At 44.1% G+C, this 23,416-nt stretch overlaps 1 protein-coding gene across 2 annotated transcripts; it reads left to right on the top strand.

The window, feature by feature from the left end:
* Nucleotides 1–18,302: 18,302 nt before the first annotated feature.
* Nucleotides 18,303–21,677, top strand: LOC148030241 (nucleotide pyrophosphatase/phosphodiesterase 1-like). Of its 2 annotated transcripts, XM_087686518.1 has the most exons (2): nt 18,303–18,905; nt 19,038–21,677. In XM_087686518.1, exons 1-2 carry the CDS (start codon nt 18,467–18,469, stop codon nt 19,967–19,969), a joined length of 1,371 nt encoding a protein of 456 aa, XP_087542644.1. In that variant the 5' UTR covers nt 18,303–18,466; the 3' UTR covers nt 19,970–21,677. The 2 variants fall into 2 exon arrangements, with proteins under 2 accessions (XP_087542644.1, XP_087542643.1); XM_087686517.1 differs by having other exon boundaries at nt 18,303–21,675.
* The last annotated feature ends 1,739 nt before the right edge of the window (nt 21,678–23,416 follow it).

The following is a 23,416-nucleotide window of genomic DNA, read 5'->3' as shown; positions in this document are numbered from 1 at the left end:
TGGAATGAGGCATAAGCAACAAATGTCAGTGTCAGGGGTGCTGCCCTGTTTCCAGCACTGTTATGCAGTGAATGACAATTTCAAAACTGAGAATGATCAGCTTCCAACCTCAATGTCAAGCCAAAGCATCAAAATGACATCCAAAAATGGCTCAAATGCCCTCCAAATAGGCCAATGATGAGTGCTCCATGAGCAACAAAGCATTCAGCTGTAAAACGTGGAGGTCAAAGTCTGAAAATGGGCACCATATTCAGCGTGTTGAGGCCTGGAGTGCTTCGCTGAATGTTGAGTGTGGGGGGGCTCAATGATGGCCCAAGGTAGGCACATACCAAGCCATGAAGGCCCAATGAAAAGGGGAGGGAAGATATGAGCTATGGAGCTCAAGAAGAGTGGCTGCCCTTTGTTCCTACCCTATTTCAAACTGAGAATACACTCAAATGCCTGCAAATGCTGAAGCAATACCTCAAGGGCAAGGCCCTGATGAAGCTCAAGAAGGCCGGGATGGAGCTCGGGAAGCCGGGGAGAGTCGGGAGCTCAAGAGGTCGACTATGGCTGCCGGGATGGAGACCCAATGCGTGAAGCGAGTCGATGCGAAGGTCGGGAAGCACCGAGTCGAGCTCGAGCAAGAGAATGCCAAGCTCTGATACCAGTTGAAAGGTGAGAAGGATTGAAGCTTGCACGCGAGCTATGGCGGGAGACCAAGAGCAAGAAAGAGAGAGACAAGAAATGGGAACTCCAACAGTCACAATGTGTGATCGAGCCTTCCTTTATTCAAACTGTCACTAAAAGAATAAAGAATAAAGTGACGTGACGGGCGCCCGCCACCTGCAGTGTGCAGTGGCGGGTACTGTCAGTGTAGTAATACACGGGGCGGCACGGCGGAGGCGCCTTTACCCCCAACAAAAATCTCGGTAGCCCTTGGAATTGGGGCTAGTAGACCTCAAGTGGAGGTTGGGGAAGGGTATCCAACATAACATGAGGATGATTTGGATGCAACACTTCAGGAAAGAGTGGCGTTCCGTCGGGAGCGCAACTCTATGGAGGCCATGCAGGGTATGATGCAGGATCTTCTAGCTACAATGTTGCCCAAAGCTATGGGAAAAATTCAAGCTGAAACAGATAATGAAGTTGAACCACATAGAAGACGCAGAAAGAAAGATAGGAGAGATCAGGATGAATCTTCATCTGAAGATATGGGCAAATTTAAACCGCAACCACCGAACAAATATAAAGGAGACAGAGATTCTATCAACTTGAATAGATGGATCCGTGAGGTGGACGATTACATGAAATTAATACGGATCTCAAGCCGCCGCAAATTTCTTGCAGCAGCTCAGTTATTGGAGGGGGACACTGCCAAGTGGCTTATGTTTGAGGAGGAATAGTAGGGGGGCAAACTTTCATGGGATGATCTACAAAAAGCAATGGTAGATTACTTTGTCCCAAAGAATGAGCCCTTCAAAGTCAACGACGAATGGCGCTTCCTCAAGCAATACAGTGGTAGAATGAGGGACTATATTCAGAAATACCATTCTCTCATGCTGTAGCTCAATGACATGGACCCTACGACAAAATTACATGGGTTTTTATATGGTCTGCAATGCTGGGCTCGGCAAGAAATAGAAAAACAGGAGCCAGCTACAATGGTAGAAGCTATGAATATGGCCGAAAGGCTGAAGAGAAGAGAAGAGAAGAGAAGAAGAGGTGAGAAGATGGAGAGCTTCTCCACCACAGTCCCTCACCCTCATACACTCACTCCCTCACACTTTCACACTCCCTTTCTTAAGCACAAGCGCAAGCAAGCAAGAAGAAGAAGAAGAAGAAGAGAACCACTTTTGCCACACACCAAAAATGAGCTTCTCTATTCACTTTTTGGCTTTTATACATGCCCTCATCCCTTTGGGCACCCATCCCCTTCTTCACATGACTGGCCATCTTGCCAAGGTCCTCTTTTTCTATTCCTTTCTATTTACATTATGCATTCACCTATGCCCGTCTACTCTTTGCAACTCACACAGGAGGGAGCCTGGTGCTCTTTTACAAAAATTTGGGGGCGCCTTTACATTTTAAAATGCGCCTTTGCCTTTGCCTCGACTTTTAAGGTTGCCCTTGTGCTTTTGGCCTTTTCTCCTCTTATCCTTTTGTTGGGCCACCTTTTTTCCTTTGCTCCGCATTTTTGAATTTTCTTTTTCTTTGTCTTGCACTTGGGTTCACATTCTCTATAATCTTTTGCTTAAAACAAGAGATAAAGAGGTTCACAATCCTACTATTAAACAAATGAGACCATTTTCTAAACTAAAAGTGGAAGTTTTTCTCCATGATTACTTGTAATTTTAAAATACATGATTGAGTTCTTCATCCAATATATATGCTTTGTAACTTGTCAGTCCAGTCATTAGTATGAAGCTCAGTGATAGTAGCTGAAACTTTGCATGCCCACATTTGAGAGAGAGAATCAACTAGCTACCATAAAAGTAATGATACCATTTCTTTATTACATGGAGAATAGCCAATATTTTTTGGGCATGAACATTCATTTCCATCTTCTTTTCTATACACTTGTGACTTTCAAATGTAATAACTTCATACTCCTATGACAAAACTACACCTCATCATTTTGCTCCCTGATCATAGCTTTTTCGTCCCCCCTAGTCATAGTATTGCATTCTAAATGATTTTTAATAGCCTTAGTCCCCAAAAGGCCGTCAAAGGCTAAAAATAACCATACACACTCAATTTAGCCCCATGCATTCCAAAAAGCCAACCCCCCTTGAACACATATCTTTTGTTCTATATTTTCTTTTACTTGTCTCACTCTTCTCCCACCTAACGTTTGCAATCCTTGACCAATAATGTGTGTAACTTGACTTCCTTTCCCAAATCTATTTCATTCTTCCAAAAAGCAAGCTCCTCCTTTGCAAGATTCCAAGCTTTCGGTTACTTGTTTCCACAACTCAAGGAGACAAGACTAGTAAGGATAGATCACACCATAATTGCATTGGCCCTTGTGCTCTCATGCTTTGTGTCTTTGGACACCATTTCAAGTCCTAAAAGCTCCTCTCTTTATAGTACATAAGCCTTTGTAACTTACATGAACCTTAATTGGCGAATACATCACTTTATTTGCATTCTCTGTTCAATAGCACTAAAAGTTTTATCTAAAACCTTCATGGTAGTGCCAATGTTACGCTATCTCAATGGTCTAAGGTGCAAGATGTGTCTAGGGTATGGTGGGTGTATGTATGTGTGGGTGCAATGGAGTGCAACGTGGGTGTTGAATGCATACTAGATACGCCCAAGGTTCTACGAGTGCACTATAGTGAAGGGTTATGGATACAAGCATGTGAATGATTGCATAAAGGTGTATGGATGCACGCGTGTGTGTTGAGATACACACGGCTACACATGAGTCCATGAATACATGCATGTAGGCAATGACACACAATGCATTGCACACTATGTATGTGTGGATGCAAGGGTGTTAATGCACTTTATGCATTTATGCAAGTGGATGCACGATGGTACATGGGTGAGTGCACACGAAACATGCACACATGTGCAGTTGGATGCACATAGAGGCATACCCATACAATCGGATGCACGTGGATTTGTGCCTAGCCTATATGATATGCCTAGGTGTGTGCACAAGAGGGGGTACAAGGCGTTCAAGCACAAGACACACCTAGGGGGGACCTCTAGTGCATAAATGCACTAGGTGCAATTAGTGCACAAGTGTGCTATGTGTGTATGAATGGGTTCTATGTGTGAAAAGGTGGGTGTATGGGCGGATGCACATAGTGTGCAAATGGATGCATTGTGTGTGGATGGACACACTATGTGTGCAAGTGGATGCACTAGAATGAAATGGATGTACTATGTGGGATGATGGATGTACCTAGTTGTGTGGAAGCACACATGTGTAGTCAGATGCATATGTATACACACATATGTGGTCAAATGCACATGTAGGCACACTAGGGTGAACAGATGAACAAGGGTGTCTATAATTCAGGTGTGATGTACACTATGGACATATGGATGTGGATAAATGCATGGTGCAAGCATGTGATGTGTGCGATAGGATGCACTGTGTGTGATTAGACACACACGGATAGACGTGTGTGGTTAGATGCACACTGATGCACTTGTCTGTGGTCAAATGCACACGTGGATGCATATTGTTGGTCTATGAACATATACACTATATGTAGGTGGATGCTATATACACTATGAATAAGTGGGTGTGTGGGGTATGTGTATGCCATTTTGTGGCTTAATGAGTGGATGCATAGTGCATGTGTGAGTATGGCGGCAAAGAGCGTGTACGTGGACAAATGGATGCACTGCTATGTGTATGAGTGGTTATATGTAGTGTATAGTATATGAACGTGTGCTTACATGTATGCTTGTATGTGTAGCTATGTGTATTTATGTGTATCTATGTGTGCAGTTATGTGAGTATGATGTGTGTGGTATGTGTGTTTGGTGTGTAATGTGTGTGAGTTAGTGCGTGGATAAGGTGGTATGTGTGTGTAATATGCATGGGTATTGACGTGAGGTAAGTGTGTGTCGGGTTTGTAACACGTATAATTGTCTTATGTGTGAGTGCATGTGTGTGCGTGTATGTGTGCGTGTGTGCCACTATATGTGGTGTGTGCCTATGTGTATATGCAAAGTGTCTATGTGTGTGTGTCACTAGCGGTTAGTGTGTGCACTTTTTGTGTGTCTATGTGAATGCATGTTATGTGTGTATCTTGTGTACTAAAGGGGGTCTACTTCTACCTATACTCCCCAATCTCGTCCTCCTTGTGTATAAGGTATTAAGGGAAGTTAAGGTGGGCTTGTTACACACGAAGAATGTGTAAGATAAATATCCCCAAGCTTACTTTGGCACAACACGACACGACACGTCATGGCACGACACGACACGGCACGGCACGGCACGACACGACACGATTGCAAGGAAAGAGAGTGAAGAGAGTTTTGAGAATGAAAGTGAGAAGATGTATTAGATTGAGAAAGCTTTTACCAAGGGCAATTCGAAGATGACACAACACACTACCAATATCATCTCAACACTGTTGGGTAAGGAAGCAAGAGGATGCTCCCTTATACACTTCCCCCCCCCCCCCCCACGAGAAAGCTCAATGTCCTCATTGGGCTAGAGAGAGGGACAAGTTTGACTCAAAAAGATCAGGGGTCTTAATCCATTCCTAGAGAGCAGATCAGTGTCTTAGCCTGCTAGAAAAAAGAAGATGCATTTACAAGCCACGTCTTATCCACGAAAATATACAAGTGTGAGATAAAGACTGATAATAGTAGGATTGAAGTAGTGTGCCTTGCCCACTGACTCAATTACAATTGTGGAACAAAGGACTTTTCCAAAAATTTGAAGTAGGATTGTTCTGCCCACTTCTCACTATACAATTTGTGAGACAGAAAGTCACTCAGGAGGTAAAGACGGATGATATAGATCGGGATTATCTCTTTCATTGTAAAACTGAAGGAATAAGTCACGGGCATGCTCAATGAGTAATGGTTCAATCACCCATGAAGCTTCTTTGATTGGGCGATTTTTCCATTTGATGTGGAATTCAAGATGTTTGCCGGTGAAGCGAGTTTCCAAAATGATTTCCGGTTCAAAGGGCAGATGTTGAAGTTGATCTGGCAAAGGATGTTGGTGACCGAACCTGGTATCGGCATGAAACCTCCAAAGCAATTGTACATGAAAGGCATCATGAATCAAAACATTGGGTGGCAATTGTAGTTTGTAGGTCACATCATTAATACTGGTCACCACCTTGTAAGGGCCATAGTATCTGTTGTTCAATTTCGGAGTTAGATTTTTGGGAAAATCTATGTTTTTGGAACTGACCAACACCAAATCACCTGGAAAGAACTGTACATGTTTGCGGCAATTGATGTTGTATCTCTTAGCTACCAGAATCTTATTTTGACGAAGAGTATCTTGGGCAACTTGCATGCGTTGTTTCCAATTGAGCAGGAACTCTTCGGCATCTGGATCTGAGACATATTGCTTACCTACTGCTAAGGCCATGGGAGTTATGACTTCTTTACCAGTAGCCACTTCAAAAGGTGTAAACCCTGTAGAGCTGTGTAATGTGGCATTGTAATGAAATTCAAGGATGTCTAGAAACTGAGCCCAATCCTTCTGATATGCTCGAACATAACTTCGAATGTAGTCTTGAATGCCCTGATTGAGCCTCTCTGTCTGCCCATCTGTTTGTGGATGATATGCTGAAGAAAACCTTAATTGAGTATCCAATAGCTTGAATAACTCTCTCCATATGTTACTTAGAAAACGGGGATCCCGATCTGAAATGATAGCCAAAGGTAGGCCATGATACTTGAATACCCTTGAAAAGAACAATTTGGCCACCTTGGGAGCTGTAATGGGAGGTTCTGTTGGAATGAAATGAGCTTGCTTTGAAAAATAATCAACTACCACAAAGATCGCAGTATAGCCATGAGACTTCGGCAGATCTGCGATGAAGTCCATACTTACCACGTCCCAAGGACGAGAAGGTACTGGCATCTCCTGAAGTTCTCCTACTGGCTTCATGCGCTATGCTTTGACCATCTGACAAGTAGGACATGTGTGAACATATTGTGTAACATCCTCCTGCATCTTCGGCCAATGGAAAAATCTTTTAAGCCGATCAAAGGTTCTGATCTGTCCGGAATGGCCACCAATAGGACTGTCGTGACACTCCTAGAGTATCTGGTTGCTGAGATCGGCAACCTTCGAAACATATAATGCTGTGATAATAGATGAGCCGATCCTTGATTTCATACATCCCCCATGGTGTTTTTCCTGACTCTATATCTTTGATTAACTTCTCAGCTTCTTCATTTCCCTGCATGTGCTCTCTGACTTGAGCCCCAAATCTACTTTCAGCTACTGTCATAGCTTGCAACTCGACTTGCCTACTGAGGGCATCTGGCATCTTATTGGGAGACCCAGGCTTGTGCAAAATTTCTATATCAAACTCTGCTAGGAAATCTTGCCATCTAGCTTGCTTGGGAGAGAGCTTCAGTTGAGTTTGGAAATATTTAAGAGAGATATTATCTATATATACTTTTATGGGCTTGTCTTGAACATAGTGTCTCCACTTCCTTAAGCAATAAACCACTGCGAACATCTCTTGCTCATGCATCGCCCATCTCCTTTCTGTAGAATCCAATTTCTTAGATTCATAACAAACTGGGTGGCCATCTTGCATAAGCACGCCGCCAATGGCGTATCCTGAAGCATTGGTATGGACCTCGAATGGTCTAGAGAAATTTGCCACCTTTAGTATTGGTGCCTGTATCATCATTTACTTAAGTTGCTCAAAAGCATGTTGTTATATATAGTTGCGAGAGATGTCAAATCTATTAAGGGCACCGTGAGCTTGTTGTAGCCTTGAATAAATCGACGGCAAAACACTGTAAACCCCAAAAATTCTCTGAGTTGTCAAGCCTTAGTAGGAGGTTGCCACTTCATGACCGCTTGAACCTTCTTAGGGTCTATGGCAATACCATCCGGCTTGATCAAGTAGCCGAGAAATTCTATCTGCTCCACTGCAAACTCGCACTTCTCTGGCTTAACATACAACTGATAGTGGTGGGGGCGGGAGAAGACCTTGTGCAAGTGATCGAAATGCTCCTCCAAAGTTTTGCTGTAAATCAACACATCATCAATATAGATGATTACAAAGTCATCCAGGAAATCAATAAAAACTTTATCCACTAGTTCACAAAACGTAGTTGGTGCATTAGTGAGTCCCTCAAGCATCACCAGCCATTCATAACTGCCATAACGACTTCTAAAAGCCATCTTTTCTTCATCCCCTTCTGCTATCCTGATTTTATGATAGCCCGACTGCAAGTCGAGACGTGTGAAAAACCTGGCACCTTGAAGCCGATCCAATAAATCATCAACGATTGGCACAGGATACAGATTTCGGACTGTAGATTTATTGAGAGCACGGTAATTTGTACATAATCGGAGTGAGCCGTCCTTCTTTTTAACAAAGAGCACTGGAGCTCCATAGGGGGATCTACTTGGCCGCATGTGCCTAGGGGCTTCCATTTGACCTATCTGCTTCTTGAGCTCCACAAGTTCCGTTCCTATCATCCTGTAGATTGGCCGAGCTAGAGGTTGGACTCTTGGCAAAAGATTAATCTTGTGATCTACACTTCTGTGGGGAGGTAGACTAGCAGGCAAATGGTCGGGCATGACATCTTGGAACTGACTGAGGAGATCTTGCACCTTATCATTCCCTATGGTCCAGATGATCTGCTGAATCACTGGCTCTTTCTTCAATTACCCGCGTAAGACGTAATTGCCCCCCATGTTTCAATTCTTTCTCTAGTTGTTTAGTAGTAATTTCTGGAATGACTGATATTTGAGTTTGATCCTGATGATGCTGAGAAAATGTGTCGTCTGTGAAGACTGGTATCTGCACTATTTCTGTTGGAGGGATTGATTCCTGATGTTGTTGAGAAAATGTGTCGACTGTGGAAGCTGGTATCTGCACTGTTTCTTTTGGAGATATTGATTGAGCTTGCTTAAAATGTGTCTGCTCTATGGGTGACTCTTTTGGCACCCATTTATGTGTGTAAATACTATGAATAGGGGAGATCGGGTCACTCACCCGCTTGCCATTGATGCACGTATCCAATGGACTTGGCGATGAAGATGCACTCTGATCCTGAGATCTAGTGCGAAAGTAGGGGACCCACACCACTATGGTTGGGGTTTGAAGATAAATCTTGTTTCTTTGCATCCCCAAAATTTGAACCACATGGTGATCGACCCAGTCCATTCCTAGAATGCCCTCAAACCCATCCATGGGAACAACTATGAAATTTAACTTTGCTCGCCAATGCCCAATTTGCACTAGAACATCCTTGGCCAGTTCACAATATTTATACTTGCCTTGCACGAATGAAACTTCAACTCCTGCTGCCTTCGAGGGCCGAACGCCCAAGCGCGCTGCTACTTACAGTGAAAGAAAATTGTGGGTGGCACCAGTGTCCACCATCAAAATTTGTGAAATGTCTTCCACTGTAGCCTGCACATACATGTTATTGACGCTTGGAATAAAAGCAGGCATAGTAGGTGGGGGATTTACCCCTACAGCGTCTACTTTGGCTTGGTGTTCCCAATCCTTATTTTCCTCTTCGATTTCTATAATTTGGACCGAGGATTGGGACAACTCGGTACCTGCTTGAACATAAGCTACCCTAGAACCACTTGTTGACACCGTTGTCCCTCTAGGACAATCTCGAGTGAAGTGAGGCCCTCCACACAAATTGCATGCTATGGGACCTCCCCTTCCTCTGTATCCACTAGTATAGCCCCCCCGAGAAGAAAAATTACTTCGACCGACTCCTGCACCTGTAGATTTGAAGGTAGTAGACGTACTGGCAGGGCTTGAGCCGGCCCACGTGCTTTCGGTATACTCGATTCGGAGGGGTTGTTTGTTAGACCACCCAGTATCTGCATTAACATTGGTTTGATTGAACCCTTGACTTGTCCTTGTAGCCCATGACGTCCCAAAAGAGGCAGTATTACACATGGAGCCCACTTGTCTACCGTTCTCTTATCTCGTGCATGTGACTATGGAGCATGGAGCTTGAAGGTGGAGGGTTGAGCTAGCTTTAGCTTGCATCTTGGATTGTGGAGCTACCGGTGTGCTTGAAAGAGGAGGGTACTTGATCGGGCATTGAGGTAAACTCACTGCACTCATAGGCTTGAGAGCACGTATGGCTATGTCAGAGGTAGCCATTAGTATTTGGCTTGAAACACTTGAGCAATAAGCGATCAATGGATCATCTTGGTGGTCAAGAGAAAGCTTCCATGTTTTGGTTTCATTGCCAGGACAAATAGATTCGAGCATTGAGTGCTTGTGCACCTCAAATCAAGCATTGGAGGGCTTTTCCCAAACTGGTAATTGAGATAGATAGGTAGGAAGAAAGGGCATTTGATCTTCGTTGCAAGTAAGTATTTTGGATTTTTGAAGTTTGGATGAGTTAGTTTGATTAGTATTAGTTTTTGCTTGTGATTTGTAGGGATTTGTAGGCATTTAGGTAGGAAAAATAGGGAAAGGGAAAGAAAACCACATTAAGATTTTGTGTAACAGCAAGCCTAATCAAAGGAAAGCGGGGCTGTAATCTGGGAAAGAAGAGGAAAAGGCATCCAAGGAGTGTTGGAGAGGGGATCTAAAACCTTGAGGAAGGAGGAAGTGAGTTCTGAGCTTTGAGAGAGAGAGAGAGAGAGAGAGAGAGAGAGAGAGATTGTGTGTGTGTGTTGGAGCTCCAGGGCAAAGAAGAGATCAAGTACACCAATTTAGAGGTTTTCGACTACTCGAGGTACACTGATACCTTCCTTTGCATCTGATCATTGATTCTGGAAGTTTTTAGCACTTGGCATCAACCATAGAAGGCGAATGAATGGAAATCTGCCTCGCAAGCCATTTGCGCCACCGGAGTCGAACACCCATCATGGAGTCCAATTCCCAGAGTTGGATGCTCGGACTTGGACGAAGTCCAAGTCCACAATCCAAGTCGGTCCACTCAAACACCCACAATACTATGTCCGATCGGACATTGTCAACCGGTCTGAGTCAAAATGGAAGACTCAAACTCGAACAGCCAGGCTCCCATCCAATTTTCATAGCCAAACAAGCCCAGAATTGGATATCCGATTCTAGGAATCGAACCTCTGAGAATCAAACACAGTAACGAGGACCTGAAACCTGACCAATCCAGTACATCCTAGGCCAAGTAGAGCTCAACTCAAAGCAAGGCAACACCCCTGTAGGCATCCAAACACATCAGACAGCTCATGGAGCCTCTAGACTTCAATATCGCAACTCAACTGCATAGGAAGCAACCTCGAATAAAGCCCCACGGATGACATGTCCGAAATGCTTTAAAAGACCCAACCGAACCTTTTAGATTGACCATGTGAGGGAGAAAACTAGAGAAGTGCATTGCATCACATTGTTTTTGTCACAGTCACGCACTGCCTGGAACAATCACTTGAAGTGCACTCAAAAAGCAGAAAGCGTGCACTGCGCGTGAAGAAAGGAAGCACCCCAAGAACACTTGAGCACACTTAAATTTGAGGACTAGCTAAACTAACAAGGAACCCACATGCAAGATAAGTGACCTGAACGAACCCACTAATAGGAGAAGACTCTCAAATTGCAAACGCACAGCCAAGGATACAGGGTGTCAAAATCACACCTATTGGAGAGCAAGAAGACCGGCGCGATTAGGGACTCGACCTTACCTGAGTCGATCAATTTGATCGACAACCTAGTGGACCAAGAGGCCAACAAGATGTCAGGACCAAGCTCCCAACCATGAAAATGACTAGCTCTACTTGAGAAAGTTCCTAGTCAAGATCCAACAAATGATGAATTGTTACGACTTACAAACCAAGATGGAGCATCATGGTAGACCAATAGACCAGCTGAGGATATCATAGATGACCTTGAGGAAGAGCGGAGATTAGCCAAGAGAATGTTGCAAGGCATAGTTGCTTACAACTGGGAGCAGCGAGCTCAAAGGCTGGGGCAGGAAATAGAAATACGAGAGGTCTAGTGAGTTTTAGCACTTGCAAATCGGAATAGGACAGGACCCGAGGCGGAGAGGGAAAGAGCGCTAGAAGCCGATCTCACATTGAGCGAGCTTTTCACTAAGCGACTCGTAGACAACACAATTGCAAAGTAGAATGGAGCAACCCTAGCAACTTTGTTGCTAGCGGGGCTAGAAATCACTCAAATTCGAGAAGCCAATCAAAGATACCCGTAGTTGCTAAGCAATTCAACAAGTACCAACCCGACAATGACCCGTATAGCTTCATAGAGTAGTTTAAAATGGTGTGTGAGGTGAATGGCCTAACAAACTATGCTCCATGTGTGCAAGCCTTCAATCTTTTTCTCGAACATAAAGGACGGATGTGGTACGCCAGTCTAGATGACATTGAATGCAACACTTTTGATACTCTCAAGAGCCTTTTTATTAAGAGATTCTTTGAGGTGAGGTACTCGGATAACCTTATTTTTTTGACTGATGAATACTAGCCAAAAGGACAAGGAGGATATTAGAGATTACATCACTTATGTGCAGAGTCTCTTTAAGAGAATCCTAGCCCCACAGAGCGACCTAGTGAGCGAGCGATCTCCACCATATTCATAAGTAGGATTAGGAGCGAAGAGCTCTACACGGCCTTGGTAGGCAACTCGAACTTGCAAAGGAACATGCTAGCTAGGGTTTGAAGAAGCCATACATGTGTAGATGACCTACTCAAGGAGAGGAGCTCGAGAGCTACAAGCCAAGATGGTGTAGCCTCTAGAGCCTCAGAGAGAGCTACCGTGGCTAGCGAGAGATCTAGTCAAATTAACCAAGAGAAAGGGAAGAGCGTTGACCCAAGCCAAGAATTGGCAGACGTAAAGCTAGAGTTGGCCAAGCTCTAGGACATGATTAGAAGACATGCACGACCTCACAAGCAATGTTTCCATTATGGAGGGAACCACCTCCTAGCTAAGTGTGTGCGGATCCTTGATCCAAACCTTGTGTCAATTGCGGTAGGTTTGGCCACGATGCTATGCATCATCGATTACCGAGGCGATTATTATATCCGCAACCTTACAACCAGCCATACTACTTGGGGAATAGACTACCACAATTCAAAAGGGGAGCACCATTAGCTCTCCCAGTGCCTAATGATACCAAGCCGACTATCCCTAGAATGGACATCAACCCTACAGGCATACCTAGACCACCTGGACCCTTCATGGCCCATCCATTGAGCAATGCTCCAATACATTACGTAGAGGAGCCGAATGAGGACAAGACATACGTAAACCCTTATGTCTCATACGACAATGAGGGAAATCCCATCTTAATGGACTTTAGACCAATACAGTGATGGCATTAGGTTGGGCAGGGGCTAGAGGCCTAGGAGGGCAAAGCCAAGACCCAATCTCCTACTGGACTTGTGGCCACCTCTAGGGCATATCTCATCTCATTGCCCCAAATGAGAATAAGCTAACCAAGTAAAGGGCAACTTGAGATGCCTCGAGTGAGGAATTACTCAATTATACACGGAATGTCCCAGGTGAAAACCATCTACTAGCTCAGCCATCATACCTTCGGTGCCCTTGATTGTATGTAGTCAAGACGCTTGATGGCGAGGCCACTCCCATCTCATTGAACGTTATGACTCTAGGGCACAAAAATGAAGCAAGCCGGTATTTCATTTCCAAGACCCAACAACCTAGGTGCTGCCTCGATAGGAAAGAAGACTTGTTGAAGAAGGAAGAAGAGGGCACACACCAAAGTAACATTAAAAATGAGCAGTGTGACCTCACTAAACAAGAGGGAAGCAAGTGGTAGATGCAGAGACTAAGACTTCAGCACCTAAAACTGTAGAGAAAGGGAGTGCCAGGGTTGGGAAATACCCTTATCCAAAGTGCCAATTGGAAATAGTCGACAAGATTAAGGAGTGGGTGAGAGAAGCCAAAGAGCATCTAAAGGATGCCAAGCCCATCCCGGAAGATGAGATTAATGAATTCTCCAGTGTGAGCACGCCAATCTTGCCATCATGCACAAACTCAAGAAATGCACCCACACCTCATGTAGAACCACAAAGGCGAGGCTTAGATGCCAACAATAAGCAAGTTGCTCAAGACTAGTGGCAAAAGAGTGTAGGGTAAGATGAAATGCAAGTGGCTAATGGCCTACTTGTGATGTTGCTATTGGCTCCTCTAACATTTCTAATGGGGGATATACTTAGGCAAAGTCCTTCATTGTGGCAAGATTTGAATCCCGAACGTCTTCGAGTAGGGAATGTACTTCGTCAAGGGTCTGTACAAATTTCTGGCTTAGGTGTCTCCTTTCAAGGTAGAGGAGATGGCATCTAAGTCGACTGGTGTGGTCTTCCAGGTATCCATCTCATTTCTTACTTCCTCAAATCTGTTACCTAGGAATATGAGGCCATTACCCTAGTCTTCGATTACCCATGCATTCCTCATCCATGGTTTGCCTTAGCAAGATGTCATAATAATCTACTCCCTTCATAACGATGAAGTTCACTGAGAAGGACACCTGCTATCTTCAAGGGCCAGCCCTTCAACACTCTGAATGGCTTAACTCTCATGCCATTAGCTAGTGTGACATTAAACCTTGCGGTCTCCACCGACAGGTTACCCCAAACCTGCAGAACTACATGGTTAAGTACACTCACTCCTGCTTCCATGCCTACAATCCCCTTTCTTGTGACATCTCCTAATGCTACCACTAGTAGGACCACATGCATCTTTGTGCCTTCCTAGAAAGCATTCACATGCAATGACTTAGGCAATGAGTTTAATTTGAGGTTGGATATCTGCGTGATTGCGTCATTCTCATGCAAGTCGGCTACTCCTGGGGCTCATTAGATCCTCTACCCATTGCTTCAATTCTCGACATAATGAAGGGCTTTGCTTAAGCAGATCCCCCATTGGCAATGCTACCCTAGCCGATAGCAATGCCATAAGCAAGCCATTAGCCACTTGCCTTTTGCCTTTCCCTACACTCTTTTGCCACTGGTCTTGAGCAGATTGCCTCTACCGATGGCGTCTAAGCCTTGCCTTTGTGGTTCTACGTGAGATGCGGATGTACCTCTTGAGTTTATGCGTGTCAATGAGACAAGCTTACTCACACTAGAGAACTCATTGATCTTGTCTTCTAGGATGGGATCGACATCCTTTAGATGCTCTTGGGCTTCTCTCACCCATTCCTTAACCTTGTTGACTATTTCCAATTGGCGCTTTGGATCAAGATGTTCCCCAACCTTGGCACTTCCCTTCTCTGCTATTTTAGGTGCTTACGTCTTGGCCTCTACATTCGCCACTTGCTTCCCTCTCATTAGTGTAGCCACACTGTTCGTTTTTAGTGTCACTTTGGCATCAACCCTCTTTTTCTTCCTTCGACGAGTCTTCTTTCCTATCGAGGCCGTATCTAGATTGCTAGGTCCTGTCAATGAAATACGTATCTGCTTCATTTGTGTCCTAATCATGACATTCAACAAGATGAAAGTGGCCTCACCATCAAGTGTTTCGACTCCACACAGCCCCAAGGGCACATAAGGTGTGATGGCTAAGCTAGTAGACGGTTTTCATCTGGGACATTCAGCATATAAGTGAGTGATTCCACATTCGAGTCTCTCAAATCGGCCTTTTCTCGGTTAGCTTATTCTTGTTCGGGGCAAGAGATGAGATATGCCTTGGGTGGCCGCAAATCTAGCATGAGATTGGATCTTGGTTTTGCTCTCCTAGGTCTCTACCCCTTCCTCAGTGCGCCTAACGCCATCACCAGTACTGGTCTAAAGTCCATTGAGATGGGATTGCCCTCATTGTTGTATGAGACGTAAGGGTTTATGTATGTCTCGTCCTCATTCGACTCCTCCACATAATGTACTGGAGCATCACTCTTGGTGGATGGGTCACAAAGGGTCCATGTGGTCTAGGTATACATGTAGGGTTGATGTCCATTCTGGGATTGTCCAAATCAGATGGTTCAAGTCTGTTAGAGTTTAACTGTTTGAGTCAGAGTCTGTCCGACTCGGACTAGCTAATGACACCTGATTGAACAGTGGACTATAGGCGTCAAAGTGGCCAAATTGGATTGTTTGATTTTCTGGGTTTGTCTAAGTGAGAAAATCAAATGGTCCGAGTCCGAGTTTGGTGTCCGAGTTGATTATCCAAATTGGATAGTCTGAGTCTGGCTCTTCGAGTCCAAGTCTGTGTGACTCGAATTAGCTAACGATGTCTGATTGAACGATGAACTATAGGCATCAAAGTGGCCAAATCAGATTGTCCGAGTTCGAGCGGTCCAATTTTGGGAATCAGACTTCGTGATGTGTGTTTGATTCTGGTGGCACAAATGACCTATGAGGAAAGATTTTGAGTCGTTCAACTTTTGTAGTTGATTCCAAGTATTGAGAACTTCCAAAATCAATGATTAAATGCTAAGGAAAGTTTGTGTGTACTTGGAGTAGTCGAAAACCTCTGAATTAGTGAGCTCGATCTTGTCTTTACTGCCATGGAGCTCCAACTCTCTCTCTCTCTCTCTCTCTCTCTCTCTCTCTCTCTCTCTCTCTTTCAAAGCCCTGAAACTAAAAATGAGCTTTCTTTCCCCTTTCTTAGGGTTTTAGACCTCCTCTCCAACACTCCTTGGATGCCTTTTCCTATTCTTTGCCAGATTTCAACCCTGTTTTCCTTCGATTTAGACCTGCTGTTGCACAAAACCCTACTGTGGTTTTATTTCTCTTCCCCTATTTTTCCTACCTAGATGCCTATAAATCACAAGCAAGTGCTGATGCTAATCCAACTAACTTATCCAAACTTTAAAAATTTAAAACACTTACTTGCAACAAAGATCATACGCCCTTTCTTCCTACCTATTTACCTCAAGCATCGGTTTGGGAAAAACCCTCCAATGGTCGATTGAGTGTGTGCAAGTACTCAAGGCTCAAATTTGTTCATCCCTTGCACTTGAGTACTTTTGCTCGATTGCCTTGCGTACTTGCATGCTCTGAATCGAGCCTTGAGTACTTGCACACTCTGAATCGTGCAAGTACTCAAGTCCTCTTTTCATATTCCCTTCTATTTACATTATGCCTTCATCTATGAACGTCTACTTTTTACAACTTGTACAGGAGGGAGCCTGGCATTCTTTTACAAAAAATTGGGGACACCTTTACATTTTAAAATGCGCCTTTGTCTTTGCCTCAACTTTTAAGGTTGCCCTTATGCTTTTGGCATTTTCTCCTCTTATCCTTCTATCAGGCCACCTTTTTCGCTTTACTCCGCATTTATTTTCTTGATTTTTTTTTGTTTTTCTTTGTCTTGTACTGGGGTTAACAACCACAAACCCCACTACCAAAAGCTTAGAACTACATTTTTTCAAAGTGCGAGTAAAGTGAGTGTGGGATTAACTTCACCCCACTCAACGTGTCCTCCCGACTGCGACTAAGGGTTAGTAGGGGGAGTGGGGTCAGACTCCCCTACTAACCCTGTGTGTAACCTAACTCTAAAAATGGAGGGACTACAAGGACTGGGTGAAGTGTTGAGAAAAGAGCTGTTTAGTGGGTCTAGGAGCTTCCTTAAGTCATGTATTGCTTTCACTTGTCCATTTGCAAGCTCTTTCTAGAGATTGCCATAAACCCCACTAGCATAAGCTTATAACTATGTTTTTTCAAAGTGCTAGTAAAGTGAGCATGGGATTAACTTCACCGCACTTACCCAGCCCTCTCAAGTGTGCGACTAAGGGTCAGCACAGGGAGTGGGGTCCCCAATTCCCTGTGCTAACCTTGGGTGTGAACTAGCTCTAAAAATGGAGGGATTACAAAGAGTGGGTGAAGTGTTGAGAGCTGATTAGTGGGCTTGGGAACTTCCTCAAGTCAAGTATTGCTTTCCCTCGTCCATTTGCAGGCTCTTTTTGGACTCCCAACTCTAATAACTCTACTAACTTGAAGAGGCTATCTTAGCAAAATAAAAATTATTTTCTTAGCTGATTGACTAATGGTGGGAATTGGTACCACCCTTCTATATTGGGACTTGACTCCTGTGTAGAATAAGGTTGGTTACACACTACAATGTGGTTGGCCATTTCGGGAAAAAAAGTGTCCGCCGATGATGTGTCATGTTTTTACAGGCTGTGAAAATCATAGACGCTCGACACATTTGGGTGAGGGATCTCCCTCGTCGTCCTGAAAATCGTCCATGCCCAACAAACTAGACGACAAATTATATACACTGAAATTATATCGCACCTGACAATATTGAGGGTTAGTAGGGGGAGTGGGGTGTGACTCCCCTGCTAACCTTGTGTGTGGCCTAGCTCTAAAAATGGACGGACTACAAGGACTAGGTAAAGTGTTAAGAAAAGAGCTGTTTAGTGGGTCCGAGAGCTTCCTCAAGTCAAGTATTGCTTTCGCTCATCCATTTGCAGGCTCTTTCTTGAGATTGCCATAAACCCTACTAGCACAAACTTATAACTATGTTTTTTCAAAGTGCTAGTAAAGTGAGTGTGGGATTAACTTCACCGCATTTACCGAGCCCTCTCGAGTGTGCGACTGAGGGTTAGGAGAGGGAGTGGATTACAAGGAGTGGGTGAAGTGTTGAGAGCTGATTAGTGGGGTGGGGAGTTTCCTCAAGTCAAGTATTGCTTTCCCTCGTCCATTTGCAAGCTCTTTCTTTCCTCGTCCATTTGCAAGCTCTTTCTTTCCTGCAGTTTAATTTGTAAACGTAATGTAGGACGGATTGCATGCTGCCCCAGCCGTCCGAAGTAGTGTGTACCCGCCCCTAAGAGAAGAGCATATGCCGAAAAAGGAGCTTTTCTACTGATACAACAACAGAAAGAGAGAAAAGAGGACGAGCAGAGCCGGAGGTGAAAGCAAGCGATGGCAGGCCTGCCTCTCTCTCTCAATGTCTCCTCGCAAGCCTGCGGCGAGATAGAGGCCCAGCAAACCTTACTACCTCCCTCTCCCAAGGCTTCTCCCTCCAATCTACCACCAGATGAAGAAGATCCGCCGCCGCCGCGGCAGCAGCAGCAGCACAAGCCCTCCCCCTTCCCACCCTCTGTCAGCTTCTCCTTCGCCCTCTCCATCGCCTCTGCACTCGTCGCTGCACTCGCCCTCGCCTTTGCCTTCACCACCTGCAGGAATGCCCGACCTCCCAATGGAGAATCCATGGAGTGGGGCCTCTCTCGCGCCCTCACGACCCTCCGACGACCTGTTGTCCTGCTCATCTCGTCGGACGGTTTCCGCTATGGCTACCAGTGGAAGGTGCCGACCCCAAATCTAGACCGCCTGCGCATTGACGGCACCGAAGCTGTCCCAGGTATCATCCCTGTCTATCCAACCCTCACGTTCCCCAATCATTACTCCATCGTGACAGGTCTCTACCCTGCATGGCATGGGATTATCGCAAACTATTTTACTGATCCTCAATCCCGCCAGAAATTCCACCCAGGGGTTATCGATCCAAGATGGTGGCTTGGCGAACCCCTTTGGGAAACTGTTGCGAAGAATGGACTGCGTGCTGCCACTTATTTCTGGCCAGGAAGTGATGTCTCGAAAGGGGCCTGGAACTGCACGCTGCCTTATTGCCACCATTACAATACCTCTGTGCCCTATGAAGACCGAATTGATACAGTTTTGTCGTATTTTGACCTTCCTGATGATGAAAAGCCCAGCTTTATCACTCTCTACTTTGAGGAACCGGATCATACAGGGCACGCTGTGGGGGCAGACGATCCTCACATAGATCAGGCTGTCCGTTTTGTAGATGAAATGCTGGGTAGGCTACTGCAGGGACTTGACGAGCGAGGCGTGTTTGAGGATGTATCAATAATCTTCCTAGGGGATCATGGCATGGTTGGCACTTGTGATAAGAAAATTATCTACTTGGAAGATCTGACTCGGTGGGTAGAGATCCCTGCTGGCTGGACTGACTCTCTAAGCCCTGTTCTCGCCATACGGCCACCTGCTGATGTGGATGTGAAAGAGGTTTACCATAACATTACACAAGCACTTAATTCTGGACAGGTTCCAAATTCTGAGTTTTTGAAAGTATACCTAAAGGAAGACCTGCCGTCTCGCCTTCATTATTCTAGCAGTGACAGGATTCAGCCAATCATAGGCATCGTATCTGAAGGTTACAAAGTTGAGAGGAAAAGATCAAAGGCAAAAGAATGTGCTGGAACTCATGGCTATGACAATGAGGCCGTGTCAATGCACCCCATCTTTGTCGCACATGGTCCGCAGTTTGCCAGAGGACGAAAAATAGCGTCATTCATTAATGTTGAAATATATGGCCTTATATCATCAATTCTTGGCATTAGTGGTGCAGCAAACAATGGTTCTTTGACTTTCTTGGACAATATTTTACTTCCAGCAGAGTAGGGTTCATGGCCAACAGTAGAGCATTCATTATTCTTGTGGAGGAAAAGCTGGATCCTCTGGAAATTGTCAACTGAGTCTATCTGCCCTACCTGCTGAAACTGATAATTTCCCTGCCAAAAACTGGACGTTTAAACCAGATAAAAGCCTTGAAGTGACTTGTGTGAAACTGAAGTCACATTGGCTCTCAATTCTTGTCAGCAAGGTTTGCAGAGGGTGATGCTTAATTGGCCTTAAAGCGCAGGCTAGTCGTACAGCCCTTCTCCTTGAGACTCTGTGAATACGTATTTTGTGACATTGCTGCAGAGTTCTTTTGAAACCACGTTCATACAGGGAGGTCATGGTATGCTTTACGGTAAGGTGAGCTCCCATTATTAAAGTCTTCAGAAAACATAACATGATTTCATATGAACTGCTACTATGATGTTATGCCAAGTGAGTGCATCTACATCTTGGCTGCTTGTATTTACACCAATTTCAAGGTGGAGAGTGGAAAAGGTTCCATTGTGGTATTCTAGTTTGTTTTGTGGAGTTGTCTGCAATTCTGTTAGTATTTTTACTGGAACAAAGGAACTAAATTGGAGCAATAAGATTGTGTAACTGCCCTTCATAAGACATTAATGTTCTTTTACACAGACCAACAATGCTGGCATCTAGGTCCATTGAGAATTGCAGATGATGTACAGACCGAATCTTTAAAGCAGACATGTCTTTCCTTGTGTGGTTGGAGATACTGTGCAGTAGATTCAAGGTGCCCTTCACAATGTGCTTCTTGATATCTTTGAGATATGCCAGCCAATCAGTTGTTGAAATCTCAAGAGGGCCCCTGGTGCTATGAGAGGGCTTGAACTAAGTTGCCCTGCATTTGCATTTTATAAAGTGAGCGGGTACTTTAGCTTATTGCTACTATATAAAACTGCTCAAGTAATAAGGGGAAAATGCCTCCTGAATGAAATTTGAGCTCGACTCTGAAGTAAGACTGCCCTGAAATTGAACAAAAGGATTCCTAATAGTTTCAGTATGTTTAAGTTCGCTGTTCTGCAGTGTTTGCATTGTAGTGCCGACAGCTCCTTGCCTGTCCCATTGAGGCAGATATGGTCTCATTCCAAATGCATGGAACCATGATGTGTAATATTTTGGAATGCACTAAAGGAGTCTAGATGATAAAGTGCACAGGAAGTTCAGCCTTAGGCCATTGATGAGTGGACCAGGTCTCTGTTTTTGCACTTTGTGTTGTAAGCTTAGAGGCTTTGCAGGATTCAGGTTTATCAGTGTAGCAATAATTTTGAAACCCAGGGTGACAAAGTAGTAATGGTTCGAGAGAGGGCTTATATTCTCTGGATGAATATTGCCTTGTGCAGCATTAAAAGTTAAATGCACGAGGCTGTGTTGTGGCCTGCATACAAAGAGGCTCATGGTTCATACCTGTGGTTCAGTCTGCTTTGAAGACGGCTATATCACTTTCATAGAAGAGGTACTGGACTTTGCAAACCAAGGGTGCTGTTCTGCAGCCACCTCCTTGTGAGGTGCTTTTACATGAATGCTTCATATCTTGTCTGGCATGAATGCCAACATACATTTGTAGAAGCCCTCAACTTTCAAGGAACAACAAAGCATATGACCTTCATGTTTGCAGCGTAAAAGTAAGATCAGAAAATGACAAATGGCAAGACAAGCCGTTCTCATCCCTAGAAAATCAGGTTCTTACTTATGTACTCTAGTATGGAGTGGTTGGGTCTCTACTGCTTTACTTGGAACTATGCTGTCTGATATTCGCCAACCTTGCTAGAATTCCAAGCTAGTGTTCATTGTGCATTAATCATTGACATAGGCTGTTGTTTTCTAGGTTTGTAAGGCCAATAGAGGAATGGGCAACAGAGTCTGATTGGAGGGTATCAATTGCTGTGTAGTGATGATGGGGCGCATCAAGCCTGGTAATGAAGCTCGTGATGTTGCATGGATGAAGATCCAGGTCGTGAAGCAAATTTCAGTGTAGACTTTTGGAGGGCCAAAAGCATTGCACCTGTAGACTTTAAAATATTCTATGAAGGCGCTAGGAAGTGAACGTGCTCTGGGGTGTACCATACAGCGAGCTTGCCATTCCACAACTAGGTCAGGAGCGTTCATATGTATGTATGTAGATATGTGTGCACATGCGGGCGCGCACACACATACACATTGTGCCTTTGTTAATGTTAACAATTTGTGACGTCATTGGTTGTTATATACTTGGTCCACCTTACCCCCAAGGACAAGTGCCTTGTCTCTTGAGCATAAACATGGTATGGCTAGTTTGCTAATTTGGATGGTCGAAGATCATGTACTTGTGATTTATCTAGAAAGACATTAAGCCCACATGATTGAATTGGACTTAATGCAGAATGACCACTGTGTGAGGGGACATGCCTTTATTTAACAACCATTTGGCCCCCTTGTTTTGCATAAGCTTTTGGAAGCCATACACTAATGAGTTGCATGTGAAGTTTAGATTAATGCTGCTTCTAAATTTGAGAAGTTAGTACTCTATACACTCACGATGCAAAGGCCTTGGCTAGAGACACCATTTAACATGTAAATGACAAGATGAAGAGTTTAAGAATGCAAGCATTTTAGAAGTTTGATGGAACAAGCTTAGTTGGTTGGCAAGCCACTTGAACATGGCCAACAATAGGCTTCTGCTAGAAAGTAATTAGAGAATAAACTAAAAACATTTCAATGGTGGCCCTCTATAGACTATCTTGAAGTAGTAACCCCTTGAAAGTGTCTTAAGATTGTTGATGGATTCCACAATCCCAATCTCTCTAATATTCTAAGTTTGGTGAGACTTCAAGGGGTGTAATATTATTTGATATGGAGATTTCTTCACCAAGAATGTTGATAGAGATAATTTTGAACAACATTGCCAAGGGCTTAACATCATCTCTTTGCAAATTATTGGGTGGTACACATGTTGGTTGTTATAGGCATGAACTTTATGTAAAGGTTATGATGAACTTCAAACATTCTCTTGAGAATAAGAGCATTAGATGGAAACATTTATCAATATATGGAAAACAAAAATGACTCATGTACCTAAGGGCAATGAGGGAACTCTTATCTCCATGGCAAAGAGGAAATTCCTTTCCATGTGGATTCAATAGACCAACTTTACCAAAAAGGATGGTAGAAAAGTTCTAGTTTACTTTACTGTAGATGCCTTTACCATGCCAACCCAAATCACCGAACACAAACATGTGATCGAATAGTTTACATCTCACCCAACATTGGACAATGTACTATAGAGAGCAACCATAAAAATTTCAATCGGTATTAAACAATGCTCTACTATAGACACAAATGTGTGTTTTTGAATTCGTCACCTAACGTTCGGCAAAAGATTGCTTTAGCTTGCTACATACTAACCTTTGCTTAAAAGGGTGCCACTTCATAATGCCATAAAGAGAACTGAGT

This window comes from Lygodium microphyllum, chromosome 10 (assembly GCF_053477565.2).
Source record: "Lygodium microphyllum isolate KBCC chromosome 10, Lygodium_microphyllum_v1.1.10, whole genome shotgun sequence".
Taxonomy (NCBI): domain Eukaryota; kingdom Viridiplantae; phylum Streptophyta; class Polypodiopsida; order Schizaeales; family Lygodiaceae; genus Lygodium; species Lygodium microphyllum.
Note: the sequence above shows the minus strand (reverse complement) of the source record. Positions and strands in the feature narration are given on the sequence as shown.

Bases quoted from the DNA above. Each gene is read 5' to 3' on its own strand.
- LOC148030241 (XM_087686517.1), top strand. From the start codon at position 18,467: ATGGCAGGCCTGCCTCTCTCTCTCAATGTCTCCTCGCAAGCCTGCGGC.